At 42.4% G+C, this 15,555-nt stretch overlaps 1 protein-coding gene across 2 annotated transcripts in view; it reads left to right on the forward strand.

Moving 5' to 3' along the window:
- The window catches only part of Dnm3 (dynamin 3), a 466,696-nt gene that overhangs the window by 432,880 nt on the left and 18,261 nt on the right, over window positions 1-15,555 (forward strand). Inside the window, exons 18-20 of one of the 2 annotated variants that reach the window (XM_038349304.2) lie at window positions 4,773-4,999; window positions 5,833-6,069; window positions 10,545-10,844. In XM_038349304.2, the coding sequence (XP_038205232.1) occupies window positions 4,773-4,999; window positions 5,833-6,069; window positions 10,545-10,581 (501 nt within the window). In that variant the 3' untranslated portion in view covers window positions 10,582-10,844. Of the gene's footprint in view, window positions 1-4,772; window positions 5,000-5,832; window positions 6,070-10,544; window positions 10,845-15,555 lie in introns of those variants that run through there. The other variant, XM_038349305.2, reaches the window with a different exon arrangement.

Consider the following 15,555-nt stretch of genomic DNA (forward strand, 5'->3'; position numbering starts at 1 on the left):
ACGGCCCATGACCATGGCGTCTCCCGCATAGCTCACCCAGCCAGGAGTGCTCACTCACAGAATGCCGGAATCCAGCTTCATTCTAAAACATGCATGGCAGTTTTGTTTTTTTTTTTTTTGTTTGAACCCCAGGGACATTTGTTCTCTTCCACATCTTATACATGGAAAATTGAGGCACAGAAAGGTTAAGCGCCTTGCCCAGGATCGCACAGCTCAGTCTGATGCTGTCTCTAATCCACCAGCATGGGGATGGGGCACCCCTAAGTCAGCCCTACTCAGAGAGTTCCTGCCCCTACCCCGTATCACCACAGGATGATCTCCCTGGGCAGTTCCCAAGACTCAAAGATTTAATTAGTGTTCATTTGAACATGAGAAACAATGCCTTAAACCTTTAAACACTGTCTCTCATCCAAACAGACTCACAGAACACATAGTGGAATGTAAAAGTTCGTATGAATTCTTTCAAAACAAAACACTGAAGGCGTGAAACCCAGAGGCACTTCACACTCCAAAGGGTGCGCTGAGGCCCCAGGGCCCCTGCAGGTCCACCGTGACCCTCCTAGTCATCTGCTTGCTCTTTGGTGGAAAAGTAGTACTAGGTGCCCTAGTTTCAAAACATGCCCTTAACACCAAACCATTGTTCTAGCATTCAGACCATGACCCGTGTGCGGAGGCTAAACCCAGCCTCTGCCCCTTCCCCACCAAAACATTCACAAGAGGCTCTCTGTACCTTCAGCCCCAACCAAGGAACACTCCACTCTTTCTTATATTTTGCCCATCTCCAAACTTTGGATCTCTCAGCATGTACGTCTTTCTGGCCTCCTTTGCCCAGCATTTTGAATCCATAGAGGTTGTATTTTGTAGAAGAAAAATGAATGAACCAAATACATGGGGCGGGGGCAGGGGGAGCAGAAGGAAGGGAGGTGGGAGGGCAATGACCTGGGTGGCACATCCCCAGATGAACAAAATGAAATTACTCAGTGAAAAATTTTATACACGTGAGTGAGCCACAGTGCCCTGCCTCATGCAGAGACTACCCTGTAGAGACTGGATTTCAGTGAAACTGTCTCCCAGGCAACCCAACTGTCTCCTGGTGAAAGTGTTAAAATGGCTCAGTCATAACAAAAGAAGTTTAAGATAAAGAGCCAAACATCTTCAGGGGACTAGGGAAGGGTTAAAAGTTAGGAGGAAAACATGTGGAACGTTTTTAATGACCTCACATTCCTTTACACTGAGCGCTGGGACATGGTGTGGTAATGCCTGTTTATTTAGCCTGCAGAGTTTGAGCTGGAAAGGGATTTTGTGTGTGAGAATTTTTGTGAGGCACACAAAGATGTATAGGTTATAAGGTGTTATAATTAAAAGCATAAATATTGCTCCAACTATCCCGTCCAAGTATAATTGGTCTGTTCTGTTCTCTGAGGTATTTTCCAAATGCTATCACCTAAGGAAAATCTACCGAGTCTCTAATTACATTGCAGAATGCTTGCTTTAAATATTTGACACCCAGATGGCTCAGAAAACCCCTAAAGTATCTGGAACCCCCTCATGCAATGTTCCCAACCTCATCATCTGGGGTTGTTGTTCCAAAATCTAGTTGTAGCGTTGAAATGTAAGGGTAGGCTAGGCTACCTAGAAGACAGCCTAAACCTTTCCTTACATCCCCCCCCCCCACACACACACACAAAATGTTAACCAATTCTGGTTCTTTAAGCACTTATTGACAAATGAAGACATGACGGCCAGCAGGTAAGCTGCAGTGTGTAGTATCAGGGCTCATTATTTCATTCCGTAATTGAACTGTTGACTCATACTTCAGATCTGCTTCGGAACTATTTTTGGAACATCGTTTAAAATTGTGTTTAATAGGACCTAAGTGGCATTCCAGCAAGATGTAAAGCTTCAAAAGAGCTCAACCCCACTGATCATTGAGGCCAGGGAAATCATCTGGCTTTGAGTTGTAAGTTGCACCTCTTATCCAAGTGTGCGCGCACACACCCCACCATGAAAGGTCTGTACAAATGTCTCTGCCTCCATGGACACCTGCATGTGTGTTTAGAAAGGAATAAACCTTCAAAGACCATGAAATATTCCTAAGGCCAGATTGTCTCCCTTTCTTCAAAATCCGACTTTCCTTTTTGCCACTTGAGTGTCAGTTATCAAGGCCAGAGCCACCTGCCACCGGTTATTTTCTTCCTTGCCCTTCTCATGCAGACACCGCCAGATGGCTTTTCCTTTGTAATGTTCACAGGTACCCATCTTTTCCATTCTGTGGCACCAATCATCATTCCATGAATTAAACCATAGCCTCCTATTGGGTCTATCTCTACTACTAAGCTTGCATTTTTTTTTTCAATTAAAACCAGAAGCCGGGCGGTGGTGGCGCACGCCTTTAATCCCAGCACTTGGGAGGCAGAGGCAGGCGGATCTCTGTGAGTTCGAGGCCAGCCTGGTCTACAAGAGCTAGTTCCAGGACAGGCTCTAAAAAAGCTGCAGAGAAACCCTGTCTCGAAAAACCAAAAAAAAAAAAAAAAGAAAAAAGAATAAAACCAGATTAATTTTTCTAATAATTTATTTCACTTACTTGTCAAAAGCCTTGCACGATCTCATACTGCCAAATGGATAAAGTTTAGATACTTTTCATTAGTACCAGAGATCTCACTCATATTTTGCCCTAGATTTACTGATCAAATTTACTTTTTATACCTGCCAGACAGTCCCCTGAACAGTATGCATTACATCTCGACCATGTTTGAATCACTCTTAGTTTACAGGGAACTCTGTTGGTTTCCCCACAATAAGACCATCTTGAAGGCTCATCAACACATATTCTGGGTCAGTCTGTCTTTGCAAATCCCCAAACTGCTCAGAAAATCATGAAGGTCAGACAGGATTGACCCCACAGAGGTACACGCAACCCCAGCTCTCTGTCTGTGATCTTAGTCTTGGACCAGGACTGGAAGTTATATTCACAGTGATTGACTATACTAACATCTAAGGGTTATATACCAGCTAAACTGGACTGCTCTCCTTCCAGCGGTATGAACTACATACACAACTGCTACACAAAAGAGAACACAGGAAGACATTCCGTCCTCTTGACCCACGTGACCCATTGACTTCAACTATAGGAGCTAACCGGCCTGCAGCCCTGCGCTTTTGCCCTCTTCCAGTGTTCTCAATTTAAAAAACAATCCATTAAAAAAAAAACATGCGTTTTAGATTGAATAATAATCTTAACTATAATTCAGGAATCTTAACTGAGCACCTGATAGGTGTCCTGTCATCATTCTGAATTTTAAACAAAAATGTTTTGGCATTTTATCTAGATCTAAGTAATCCAGGTAAAATGTAGCTTTCTCAAATAACAGAAGAACTGGAAACTTTAAATTGGCTTATTTTTCTTAGTTTAAATTAATTATCATACTTGTTAGCTGCTCCAAACTATCAAAGTAAAGCTGATTGTATAGATCAATGGTGGAGTCTACACTTACACAAAAGGCCCTGGATGACCAGCATGAGAGGAAGATAAAGAAAGAGCCAGGTAGTGGTGACACATGCCTTTAATCCCAGCACAGAGGAGGCAGGCAGAGCCCTGAGGCTGAGACCAGTGTGGTCCACAGAGCAAATTCCAGGAAAACAAAAAACAAATAAATAAAATGAAGACAAAGAGAAGACAAAGAAATATAAGTTGTTTTTTTCTAAGCATTTAAACCTCATGATATGTTTTCAGAAATTTGGTTTGAAGATTTTAGGCTGAACTTACAGCTGTATGACCTTGGAAAAGTTACTGAAATATTCCCTATGTTTCTGCATCTGTGAAGTTTTATTTAATCACTTACGGTGAATTAAGTCATATAACCTTTAAAGGAATTTGGGAAATGTATTTCATTGATTTGCACATTCATTCTCTCAAATTTAGTATGGAAATGCATTTATATTCAATGATATCGGGACATTTTATCATAGATCAGCTGATATAGCCTCCTTCCTTTTGTATAAAGTGGTTGGCTGATGCTTAGATCTGATAAAAACATGGGGACTGGACCACTTTCCTTCTCTGTTATATACCCTTTCTATTCCCATCCTGCTACAAAATATTGCTCAACTAAGACTTATGTGCTTGTTTATGAATCTGTTACATCGATGAAGCCTCATGTCCAGTCCTCTGGACAGTTAACTGACTTTCCTTGTAAACTTCTAGAAAACACAACGTGTCCCTTTTACTTTCCTTAAAATCAACTTACATTATAAGTATATATACACACACATATGTGTATATGTATATATATATAACTGCATATATGTATATATGCAACTATAATCAGTATTTAATATCCACTTATATGTACTAATTTTGCTTTTTACCATATCCTGAAAACTTCAATAATGTTTGATTATTTTGGTTAAAAAAAATTAGCTAAAGGATTAAGACTGCTACGAAATAGAAAATTTGTTGAACTACAAAGCTTACTTTGCATCATCTATTGAAAGTAATGCTGTTCACCTCACGGGACCTTCCTGCTACATAAGTCAAATGGCTTCTAACAGCCTCACGAGACCTTCCCACAGCTAACGAGCCCCAAGGTTTTCCCTTTCTTCAGCTATCATGCCATCATCGTTTTGAAAGTCCAAAGGCAGAGGGGAAACCTTTCTGTGCACCACTGCAGAGGCAAATAAGATAGCTGTATGCCTTTTCCCTTTTCCCCACATTCATGGGCTGTAGCCACAGAGTCTGTGTCTGTTCCTTCTCATTTTAATCGTTCTTACAGGTTAAAGACTTCATCAACTCTGAACTCCTAGCACAACTCTATTCTTCTGAGGACCAAAACACTCTGATGGAGGAGTCTGCTGAGCAGGCTCAGCGCCGGGATGAGATGCTCCGAATGTACCAAGCCCTGAAAGAAGCCCTTGTGATTATTGGTGACATCAGCACAGCCACTGTGTCAACCCCAGCCCCACCTCCAGTAGACGACTCCTGGCTCCAGCATTCACGCAGGTAGCGAGGAAGCTCCATGGCACCTGAGTGCTACTGGCCATGTCCACTCTGTTTCTAAGGATACAGACCCTAAAGGAAAAAAGAAAAGTTCAGCAGGGGTCAAAGTATGCCAGCTCCTTTCATGAACAAGTTTAATGAATTCTTACAATGAAACTTGAGGTTTTTTTTTTTTTCTGTAAAAAGATACCATGACCATGGCAACTCTTATAAAGGAAACCATTTCACTGAGAAGGCGGCTTACAGTTCAGAGACTCAGTTCATTATCATCATGGTGGGGAGCATGGCAGTGTGCAGAAGGCATGGTGCTGGCTACATCTTGATCATAAGGCAACAGGAAATGGTCCATCTGCCACATTGAGGGAGGCTCTAGCAAAAGAGACCTCAAAGCCCACCCCACAGTGACACACTTCCTCCAACAAGGCCACACCTCCTAATAGTATGGCTCCTAATGGCTCCCTTTGGGGGCCATTCTCTTTCAAACCACCACATGGTTATTAAAAGAGTAAAATAGTGCTGAGTTTCCCCAGATGGAAAGATAAGAGTGTGGATTATGATATATATCATATAGATATATATGAGAAAATATTCACATACCTATATGTTTAAAAGAAACACCAGCAACTGCTATTGATTTTTTCCAGAAAGTGGGGAAGTAAACCAAAATCTAAGCATTTATCCTTTCAAGTACGTGGTCATCTTCTAACACATATCATAGTTATATAGCCAAAAATAAATTAATTTTAAAAGGCAACCAGGAAATTACAAAACTGCTTTTAAAAAGGTTAATTAAAAAAGAAAGACTGCACAATTGAAAACTTTGTCTCTTTTCTCAGGTCACCTCCTCCAAGTCCCACCACCCAGAGGCGGCCAACTCTAAGTGCTCCCCTCACAAGGCCCACATCTGGCCGCGGACCAGCCCCTGCCATTCCCTCTCCAGGTCCCCACTCTGGGGCTCCTCCAGTCCCATTCCGCCCTGGCCCGTTACCTCCTTTTCCCAGCAGCAGCGACTCCTTCGGAACCCCTCCGCAAGTTCCATCCAGACCTACGAGAGCTCCCCCCAGCGTTCCCAGGTAAGCAAACTGTGCTGCAGGTGCTCCCCAAGGTCCTCCCTGGTTCTCTTCTCAGTGTGACAGACATATTTATTTGAAAAACAAAACAAAAACAAAAAAAAACTTTGCAAACATCTTACTGTCCATATTTGTGATTTTCACACTGGCAGTTGGGGCAGTGAGCACAAGACAAATTATAGTGCCTAAGCCTACTAAGAAGTCCTGTGTGATCATTGGAGCCTCTCATTTACCAACTGGCACAGACTTGACTCTATTTTCTTTTTTTTTTTCTTTTTTTTTTTTTGTTGTTTTTCGAGACAGGGTTTCTCTGCAGCTTTTTTTAGAGCCTGGCCTGGAACTAGCTCTTGTAGACCAGGCTGGCCTCGAACTCACAGAGATCCCTGGCACAGACTTGAATCTCTCATTTTTGAGACCAAAGCAAATGGGACCTGGTGAATGGTGTTTTACCAGCTGGGTAGTAGGGCCCGACCCAGGGCTTTGAAAGAAACAGCTGTGTGTAAGTCACGAGGGGTGCATGGACTAAGATCTTGACTTCTCCATTACCCAAAGCAATCTAGAAAACCATTGACTCAAGGAACTTTATCCGTCTGCTCTCTGCACTATGACCCCAATATCACTAACTTTAATGTAAACTAAGAATAGTCTAGCCAATTAATCTACAGAGATTGTAATGTAGACCTAAGGATTATGTATCAGATAGACGGCTGTGTAATTGAATAATTTTGACAACTCTAAGCAGATTTTCTGGTCTAGTTGTCAAGCAATATAAACTAATCAGTAATGGAGCCTGAAACATGCTGAGTTAAAGCTAGATTCTTACCTTCATCCATACGGTCAATATACAGTCATTTCTGACATTTTTCCAAGTTTTACCCCCACAAAATCAGAAAATGTAAAGACAAAAGTGTCCCATGCATGAAGTAAAACATTATGTAGTCCAGAGAATTAGAATATTCACATGCCCCATCCAGCAAAGCCTGAAGAAAGCTGTAACACACAGCACTGCCCACCACCCACAAAGGATCTTTATCGCCGTGCCGCTTGTGTTTTGATCCTCAAGGCTTTAGTGGTAATGGACAGAGGAAAGAGAACCCCAAACTGCTAGACAAAAGGGTGTGCAATAACTTAGCTTTGAAGCCATAAGATCTGGGTGACGCATTCACCCCCAAGATATAAGTTCCTCATCGAGGAAATAAAGAAAACGGTGGTGTTACTGCTCAGATCTCAAGATGAGACAATACTAGTAGACTTCTGATTTGTCTGAAACTGAGCGAAATTTTAAGTAATATCTATTTTGCTCTCAATATGAGTGTTGTCCTAAAAGTTTTCCACATACCTTTGTATTTAAGGCTCAAGCATCTAATAAAATAGACTAGTATTTATATTTTACGCATAGACAGTGGGGTGAAACAGCATGCCCAGTGTCATTCCACCAGGCTCCAATCTCTAGTAGCCTGACTTGAGAGCCCAAGCTCAACTACCACAGTAGAGGCTGGTACCCGGTGGCCCAGAGCCTGACATTTCTGCTATGGCGGCTCTTCTGTGCATCGGAGGATGATTAACAGCATCCCTGGCCTCCAGTCACTGGCTGTCAGTTGTGTCCTCCTCCCAGTCGTGACCACTGAAAATACAGACAGGCTGCTGTCCCTCAGGGAGGTAAACCCCTACTCTCCTTGTCAACCACTGCTCTGCAGTGTGCAGAAGAATTTCCTTTCCACATCAAAAACATGCATTTCAACATTGAATGTTGCTACAAGCAAGATCGAGTTTATTGTTTTAGAAAACCTCAAATTGACTGGGAAAGTGTCTGCCGTCTGCTGCTGAGCCAGGATGGTATGGAGGCTGCGAGGGAAGGGGGGAGGGGAGGGGAGGGGAGGGGTGTGAGAGTGCAAAGGCAGAGTCCAGAGGGAGCCTTGAACTCTGCTGTTTTGTCTGTTTTGCTATGAGAAGGAGCCAGAAGGACCTGTGGCGGTGCAGCACTCAGGAATGAGTGTGCATGTCTTGCCTGCTCGCTTGACCGCTTTCCTTCTTGGTTTCCAATAAGCCAGCTTGCCAGTGCTCTTCAGAAAAATCAGCTTTCGGATGCTAAACTGATCTGCTAAGCAGGGTGGAGTTAGCTTTGGTATTTCTGAGCTTGCACGCAGGCAGAAGGGTGGGAGTCAGTAAGTCACGCTGAATTGCCAAGGAGGGGGAGCCACCAGGTTTGAGAAGACCTCACTTGCTCATAGGGGAATTTGTAGGACAACAGTTGAGCTATTCAAAATTTTTAGAATGCTCTCAAGTTAAAGCCAGACTTAACTTGATCTGGCTTTGTGTACCGCCCTAAATTTAAAACAGAAACGAAGAGTTTGAATTGAAAGAGGGAAAGCTGGTTGTTTTGTGCTGAGCCCTCAAGATTGAGGGCCAGCAAAGCAGGCTGGGAGGGAATCCCTGTGGTGGGAGTCACCTGAGCAGAGCTGGAGGCCGGGCAGGGTCCCGACGCCTATTAAAGCCTTGCTTTAGATGGAAGATTCTGAACACATGCCTGTTTTTAATAAAAGCCAGAGCAGGAATCCTACCAAATGCAAGCCAGAAATGAGGTTTAAGATTTCAAAAAACAAAAAAAGAAAGAAAAAAGAAAGGGGGGAGGGAGAAAATGAAGAAAGCTCTTATTGAAACTCCTTCCTCTACTGTCTATATATTATTCTCTTCCCTCCATAATTTGCTTCCATTTTCTCTAAAAAAGAAAGAAAGAGAGAGAGAGAGAGAGAGAGAGAGAGAGAGAGAGAGAGAGAGAGAGAAAGAAAGAAAGAAAGCAAGCCCCCATCCATCATCTCCAGGAAAATAATGTTCAGCTTTTCAAGGAGAAAATCCGATCCCCCACTCCATGCCCCCACCTACAAAGTTCTTTGCTTTCTTAAGGGACCTTCTTCCTTTTCAGTCAGAAACTTACAACAGGACAACACGGCACAAAAGGTCACCTTCTAGCTTCCTATGGGCCTTTCATGTTACAAAGACAATAGCTGAATTTCTAGAAACAAAATCTCAACCATCCTACTATGTGCCTGGGCAGTTTTCCTTCTGATATTTTGAGTGACTTATTTTCACCCTATTTCAAGGTCATCAAAGCCCTTGATGTGGCTCAAAAACCTTGAATGCACTGTCTTTTTAACCAGAGTCTTTACTGTATATTTCCATTTCAGTACAAAGGGAGAGGCAGGGGCAAGGTGCTGGAGTTATTTTGGCTCAGCTATGCTCAGCTTCTCTGGCCGGCTGTTCTGGTCTCTGTGTTTGGAGCCTTTTGGTGGGAGAGCAGGAAATACTGCAAACTGCATGCCTGTTTTAATTAATTCCACCCGAACTGGGGAGCATCCCAGGGAGACTCAACTAGCACGCCTGCTTCTGTCATTGCTAAACTGAGTATACGCAAATCCATGATCTTTGGGATGTTTTTCTCATGGCTTGACTATCTCCATTCAAGTTCTCTGTTTGAAAATACACGCCAGCCAGGGCTCTATTTAGAAGGATGGTCTCAAGCAAACAACACCACCTCTTTGGAGTCCACTTCTCTTCATCGCAGATCCCAGTCATCATCAGACACCAACGTCAGGGTTAGCATAGCTATTTTCAGTTAGCGCTTTTTAAAATTAGTTAATTGGAACTCACAGCCTTTGACATTAAGAGAACTAATGAGCTGAATCGGAGTGTGTGTTTCCTGGCAATGGCGAACCCTGGCCCCATTTCCTTTGTCATCTCCCCTTCCCTTGGACCAAGCTACAGACAAAGCTGTTTTGCAGTGGTCAAAGGAGAGAAGGGGAGGGGAGGGGCCTGTAGCCAAGGATGAAGAGACTTCATTTACCTCATCACTCAATCTTCCACTTAAAAAAAAAAAAAAAAGTTGAACTAGAGAAGCCCCTTTCTTTGACCCACCCTCATTCACCATCCCTGATGGCTTCTTTTTCAAAATGGCCCAGCCTGGTTCATTCCATTTGGTTTTTACTTCAGCTCACCTAGGTGACAGAAATCAAGAAATGGCCCCTTGGGAGTCCCCAAAGTAAAGAGAAAGAAAAGCCCCCATAGTGTGTGGGCAGCCCTCGGGGCAGCATCAAGACTTGACCAGAGGTTCTCACTGGTGTCTTCTATGATTTCCTGACTTAAGATAGCACACAGGGAAGCCCCACATCTCAGCATCCTCATGACTAAGCCAGCTATGCGGAAAGATGTATAAGTCTCTTTCTCTTTCCAAAGACGCCACAGATACCCTCATACTGCAGAAGTTAAGGCCAATAGGCTTTCATCATAATTTAGTTTTCAATCTTTGATCTCTGTGGCCCGCCTTGTTTAACCCTAATCCCAACTCTTCCATTCCATTGGTTGTTAGATATTACAGTTAATACAACATCCCTTTTATTTGGGGGTTTCGTTAGCCAGTCCCCTGAACTTCAGGACAAACCACAAACCCGTCATTCTTATATCTTTGCATCCCCCACGTCAAGGTTTGGCGCCGTGAAGGAGGAAGCTGCTGAGCCTTGAAGTCGTGGGGCTCAGCATACATGGAGATTAAACAACCCGTGTGACTAGCCTGGGTGTCTTTCCCCTCTGGTCACACATGGAAACATCCTGACTTCCCTGCTCTTCTCCTGAATAGCCCTCTAAAACTGATATTTTTAGCAGCCAAGTGTCGTTTGGACAAAGGATAAAATCACCTTGTGATTTGTGATGTCAGCTGTGAGCGTTCTGTTCTCCCCCCAGCCTTCTTCCTTTAATAAAAAAATAAAAATTATAATCAGATATTATGATTTGTCAGGGAACTGTTTTTTATTTTTAGCAACTGGATCTAAAAGTTTTTAAAAACCCATATTATTCAAAACTATAATTGCTAAGAACAGAACAACTTTGAGTCATTGTAACAAATCCTTATTTTCCAGGTATTTTGTGAGGCAACCATATTATAAGAAAAATCTGGGACTGGAACCTCCAAATGTAATTAATAATTTGCTGAAGGTTCAACATGAGTTTTAATGATGAGCTCATGGTACTTTAATGAAACAAAAATTTCAACCACTGTTCACTAAAGCAAACGTCCACTTTAATTTAAGGCCCTCTGTTATGTATACCACCAAAAGCCCGTTCTGTTTACGTGACGATTCATATTCCAGTGTCCTGTTTCAATTCTTATGACAATGTACTGAAATGAAGCAGTGGTTAATGTCAAAGGTTTTCACTCTTCGGATCCTGTTTTTAATACGACTTAAGGTTAGATTACCTTGGCGGGTTCGTCCTTGGGTCTAGCAAAGTAGAATGTATTTTCTACAGACGTTTCCATCCTGCCACAGACTAAATGACTGGCAGTCTGTTTAGGTGAGGCCCACATATACCACACAAGTGTCCCAAAGGTCAGAATTTGTGAACTTTGTGCAAGTGTCTAGGCAGACATCAGTTTGCCTTTCTGTTTTCATTGTGTCCCTTATCTTTTCCACTATCCTATGCTGCAGGAGAGTCAAAGCAAAGATGGAAAATAAGATTTACCTAATGCAAAACACAAATAACATAAATGCAGACAGGAGACACTTCATCCTACCCTAAGCTGCTTGGCCCAGGAGTGGGGCCAGGCATTCAGTTAAGCAAACACAACTGCTTCCATGTCCCACGTCAATAACAAATAACTCTAGGTTGCTAAGCTCGGTCACTGCAATGCAAGTGACCTTCTGCATTTTAGGGTGCCCAGTTGTGCCCTGGGCTTCACCCGATTGATAGAGGAAGACAGCCAAAACAGGAGTCTGGCCAAGGAGGCACTGGCCAGAGAGAGCGCACAGTTGGGATTATTTTTCCTGTGGCTAGTCAGCAGCTGGAATCTGCTGAATGTTCCTATATACAAGTTGATGTCAGCTCAGAGAAAAGGGGAAAAATACCCCACCCAGTGTAAGCAGACACGCCAGACTCATGGACACACTTAAGACTCGAGCCTCATCACCATGCTCCCTCATTCCCCTCTCTGGAAGAAAAGGATGATTTTCAAGAAATCTCCACATTCAGACACTCCTGCTTAGATGTTTTTCAAAGGCTTCAGAGACTCATGATGTATGACTCCATGGCTCTTTTATGTCTAACTTTCTGCCAAGCAGCAAATTATGAGAACAGGCTTTTTTTTTCCATTCCTCCAACTCAGCAGCTACTATGAGAGATTAAAAGTGAGATTTAGACAAACCTTGCTAGAGAGCCAGGAAATTCAAAATAAAACCGTAAATGCAGCATCTTGCTCTATGGATGTGCTCAGGACACCTAACTCCAGCAGTAGAAGAAAGGAGGGGAGGACTTAGCTGCGGGTTGGATGGCTTCGCCTGCTTGTCATACTCCTATTGCTGCTTAAACATTGAATTTCTAAAGTGCCTGATATTGAAATTCCTTAGCTTACTCATGCCAACATATTGTAAGCATTGTCAGGGGGACCCTCTGAATCTAAACACATATTTACACCCTTTAGTTGCCAAATGGACTCCATCTGGCTCACTGATGTTGCTGCCAAAGGGGTATTATACTTTTGGTCAGGCTGGAGTTTTCAGTGCCAGAGCGAAGGTTTCTGGGAAGGCTCTGGGTCTGAGAGACAGTACATGTTTGTAGATGCCACATCACTTGAGTATTTGTATGTATGGATCACATGGCAACTCTAACCCAAAATGGAATTCCAACATAGGATATTGTCACATGCCACTAGGTTTTCAGAAACCCCCTCCATGGCATGGTTCATTCTTCACATCTGGCTGCTCTTCAGGCATCAGAGCCACATGATAGGCAAAACCACAAATACCAAATGCTCCAATGTCTTATTTTTAACCATTCCCATAAGCACGGAGAAATATCCACTCTTGTTTTTCAGTCAAAACAATCAGTTCACACGAATCATATGAACTCATTCCATCCACAGGCCTGGGGGAAGGGGAGTAATGGAAATGGCAATTAGCCAAATTCTCCATGTCTCCGCATCATTGGGGCAGGGCAGAACCCCCTGATTTCAATTACTCAGAGAGAGGAAATTGTTCATAATGGAAATGATCTAAACACCAGAAAACAAGACAAAGTATAGTTACTCTCCTCTCTGCTCTTGTGGGAACCCCATGAATGTTCAGGTTAAAAAAAATGAGATTCACCAATAAGCACCCTCCTTTTCCTGTTTCCTTGATGGGAAAGCTGGTATAGAAACAGAGAAAGAAGAAAATAAAGACTAAATCATCAGAGAGACTCTACCACAAACATATCCAAGGCTTTGGTGAAAATTTTGAAAACTAAAAGAAGTTAAAATAAAGGTGGACATGACAGCATATACCTATAGCCCTATAACTTAGGAGGCTGAGGCAGAAGGATCATGAGTTTGAAGCCAAGCTGGGCTACATAATGAGTTCAGGCCATCAAGAGCTATAGAGTAAGATCCTCTCTCATCTCCATCACACTCCTTCCAACAAAGGAGGTGAGCAGTATGAGAAGACCTCAGGAGGCTTTCAGTATAATCTAGGAAGTGGTCTTATTCTACAACCAAATATACCACTTCATCCACCAAGCAAACACTCGCATTTGGTTTTAGATATTCAGAAGCAACATTGTCTAGACACATCCTTCATCTGCATACTACAATCTAGCATTCATTTGCAAGTACTCATGTTTATTGTATATTACATCTAGCATGAGACTTCCTATGACAGAAAGAGAAGAGAAAGCCTCTTTTGGCTATTTTGTTTTGTTATGATTTCCACACTTTCCTTGAAATTACTGTGTAGCCACCTCCAGCCTTGAATTCCTAATCTTGCCTCCATCTCCCAAGTGTTCAGATTATAGCAGTGTACCATACAGTTCCCAGTGACAAAGACATTTTGGGCATTCTGTAATCTTTTGGGTTGTTTGCTTGACAATGGATACTTATATAAGATGCATTCTGAACCATTTATATATCTTCAACTTCATAGTGTGATTATTCTCAGAGCTAATTTTAAGACTGAATGAAATTTTTCCTTCCAGTAAACCTTCCTTTGCGTATTATGCTCCAGGACCTGCACAAGACAGTCCCACTCTCTGCTACTCTGATTGCATTCACGAGGAAAATCTGTAGAAACTGAGCCAAATAGCTGCTGTTTTTTAAAAAGCACTCCCTATAGTGTCAGAAATTATTTTCATAACTAAAATAATAAACCTTCATGTGAGGCAAGTTCTACAGTATCTTAATTATTGGCTTCTGGGGTGAAGAATTAAGGAAACATTAGTGAATGTGTTAACTAGACAAAGCATGGGAAGAATTTCCCTTTACTTACCTAAGACTGAAAGCAAAATAAAATCCATATTCTGTATGTAAACCACTGGCATGAAATACAACTTCAAGTTTTAGAACTATCAATAAATAGCAGCACTCAGAAAATCCCTGAAACTCATCAGGAGACTTCAGTCAACCTAGTGAAATGCTCTATGGTTCAGTTCAGGAATCCATAATGAGTAGATGTTGATGTAATTGTTTGTCTATAAGGTACAATGGATAGTGTTCTGCCCTGCAATGTAATTGTTTACCTTGCCTTAATACTTCCAATACTCTAAATGACTCTATCAACATCTTAATATCTAATACTTGAAAGAGAGTCAGCATCTTTAGCTTTTGAAAACATGGTTTGCTGTGCACTCGCACGTTGAGCTGGTGCAGCTTTTTGACTTTCTTCAAGTTATGGTCTCACAGCTTTCGCCCTGTTTGTACTCAAGGCCTTTTCTCCGTGAGTCTGTTTGGTACATACTGATAATTCATAGTCTTCTGGATGAGGGGACATTACATGGGGACACTCATGTCAGTGCCACTTACCAGTCCTACTATATTGTTCCCCCGTGCCCTTCCCTGCAGAATGGGGAATTTCAGTGAAAGTCTAGGGAGAGCCCAATGAACCTTTGCAATTTACAACTGTTTCATGGTCTCCATAGTGTTTGCAATTCTCGTTTGAAATGCTATTTTTGTCATAGGATTTTGCATATTTTACTTTTCCCCTGCAGAATCTCTACCTTTGGTTAAAATGAAAGCACATCTCCCAGTGCAATCCTGCAAGAGTAGGGAAGGTAACACTGTTGTCTCTCATCCAGAAGGCAATGTGGAATTGGAAAAACAAGGTTTAGGAACGCACATCCCTTCTTACTGCAAATCCCTTGCAGCCCCCTCCTTTATTTATCCCTGATCTGATTTCCTTTGTCACTCTGGCCCCACACACCATTATGTAGAGCAGTCTTCTGCTAGTTACTTATGGTGGACACCTGCCTTCTAGCTGTGCTTGGCAGCCAGCAGGATGAGGTAATAATCAGAAGAGAATGTTCTGGTTCTTTAGCCGCATCCACGTACAGTTTTACTCAAAACAGCTCTCTGCGGGTGAGAACAGAGCGGCTTTGAGATCCCTCTGTCTAACATTCTGTGGGAGCCTGGAAGAAGAAAACTGGAAACTTTTTTGATCCTTCTAGAATAATGGAAATATAAATGATATCTACCTTGGC

Source organism: Arvicola amphibius, chromosome 12, assembly GCF_903992535.2.
Source record: "Arvicola amphibius chromosome 12, mArvAmp1.2, whole genome shotgun sequence".
Classification (NCBI taxonomy): Eukaryota; Metazoa; Chordata; class Mammalia; order Rodentia; family Cricetidae; genus Arvicola; species Arvicola amphibius.